Raw genomic sequence first — 1,502 nt, 5'->3', positions numbered from 1 at the left:
TGCAGCAGCACAGCCACCACAGACTTGCTTTTGCAATCCTGACGCTCCCATCTGCTACAATTGCACGCTGACCAGCACACCCCAGAAAGTCGTCTGGACTTTATACAAACCACAGGCCACACACGGAACTTACCAGGCCGGCCAGCGTTACTTTTGAAGTTTCAACAGCCTCAGAAAATACAGTACTGCTGGTATCACCAAGAGAGAAAGTACACGGCCGTATTTGCATACTGTGCCAATTCTTCCACCTGTTTCCGAGTTCATAGATATTTCCTAGCTTATACTAATGACAGCAACAAAAATGTAGTGATGGATCATGTAAGAAATTGCTGCTAAACTTCTGCTTTTCTCCTAGATCCCTTTTGAGCAACCTGTGCTTCCCCAGTCTTTTTTCCCGAACTCCTTCCCAAACCCATCTGGATGAACTTGGATTGTCATCTGATCTACCCAGTGCGACCGCTGTGACCACCCACAACGGCCAGATCTTTCCCCAAATAGTCCGCGTTCAGTCACGAAATGAGCATGGCCCAAGACCCTTCTGGTGTACTGCACATACGGCGCCAGGTCCACCATGACTCTTCAAGGAAAAGAAGCGGCCTTGAGGACTTTATGGACTGAAGGCCTCATTTGTTCTCTTGAAAGATGCAATAAGCGATCACTCCCTATTCACCAGGTACACCGCACAGCCTACAACGCATCTTTTCTCTGTGGCCGGCTTCAGCGCACCCTGGACACCAGTCCCAGGGCCTGGGTCTCCCTCGGCGCTCTTGCTGCCCGGTGGCAGGGCAAGTCCTTCAGGCTCTGCACAGTGGCATCAGGCGCTACGGCTCTGTCGGACCCAGAGCCAGCGGCAACAGCCGTCTAGGCAGGCGCTGCTTTTGCCAGCCAGCATGCAGCTAATTAGATATGGCAAGACCTGAGATTTCATCCGTCAGGTTTGGGGATTTTTTGAGGTCAGGGCCCTGGCCTCAGAGAAGAAGGCTGGCTCTGGATCAGTCTGTCTGGTTTCAGTAGGAGCTGGCTGGTAACTGCCCCTGTACTCGCTGCTCACGCTGCGGAGTCCCTCATGCCCGCAATTACAGGTTGTAATTATGGCTGTGCTTCAGCCATGCCGCTTGCCTTTGCCAGACGCTCCACAGCTGCTACCGCGAAGCAGCATATTAACGTCTATGCCAGAAAGATCTTAATACCTCGCCGTTCAGGTAAAGCGGCAGGAGGAAAAGCCAAGTCTCTTCAGCTAAAGGCTAGTGAGAACGGTATTCTGAAAGCAATACGACTTCTTACAACTTAGCCTGAGGCAAGCTCTTAACTGTTAAGGGAGGGGAAGAGGGCAAGGGTCACCTCTCCCTCTGGAGCATTGTTTCAGATTTGACTGAGGCAGATTTTGTACCTCATCTGTCTAAGGCACCACCTGGCTGAGACGTGGCCCTGGAAGAAGGGCTCCCGGGCAGCCCGCCACCGCGCTTACGGCAAGCGAGACCGAAGCGAGGGCTCAGGCTGCT

General features: G+C 52.8%; 1 protein-coding gene across 1 annotated transcript in view; it reads left to right on the top strand.

The window, feature by feature from the left end:
- The first annotated feature begins 1,108 nt into the window (after positions 1–1,108).
- RNPC3 (RNA-binding region (RNP1, RRM) containing 3) overlaps positions 1,109–1,502 on the top strand; it is a 17,244-nt gene continuing 16,850 nt past the window's right edge. The window contains exon 1 of the mRNA XM_009333852.1: positions 1,109–1,256. Within this exon, the coding sequence (XP_009332127.1) occupies positions 1,109–1,256 (148 nt within the window). The remainder of the gene's footprint in view (positions 1,257–1,502) is intronic.

The sequence above is a fragment of the Pygoscelis adeliae genome, unplaced genomic scaffold, assembly GCF_000699105.1.
Source record: "Pygoscelis adeliae isolate BGI_AS28 unplaced genomic scaffold, ASM69910v1 Scaffold10, whole genome shotgun sequence".
In the NCBI taxonomy this organism is placed as follows: Eukaryota; Metazoa; Chordata; class Aves; order Sphenisciformes; family Spheniscidae; genus Pygoscelis; species Pygoscelis adeliae.
Note: the sequence above shows the minus strand (reverse complement) of the source record. Positions and strands in the feature narration are given on the sequence as shown.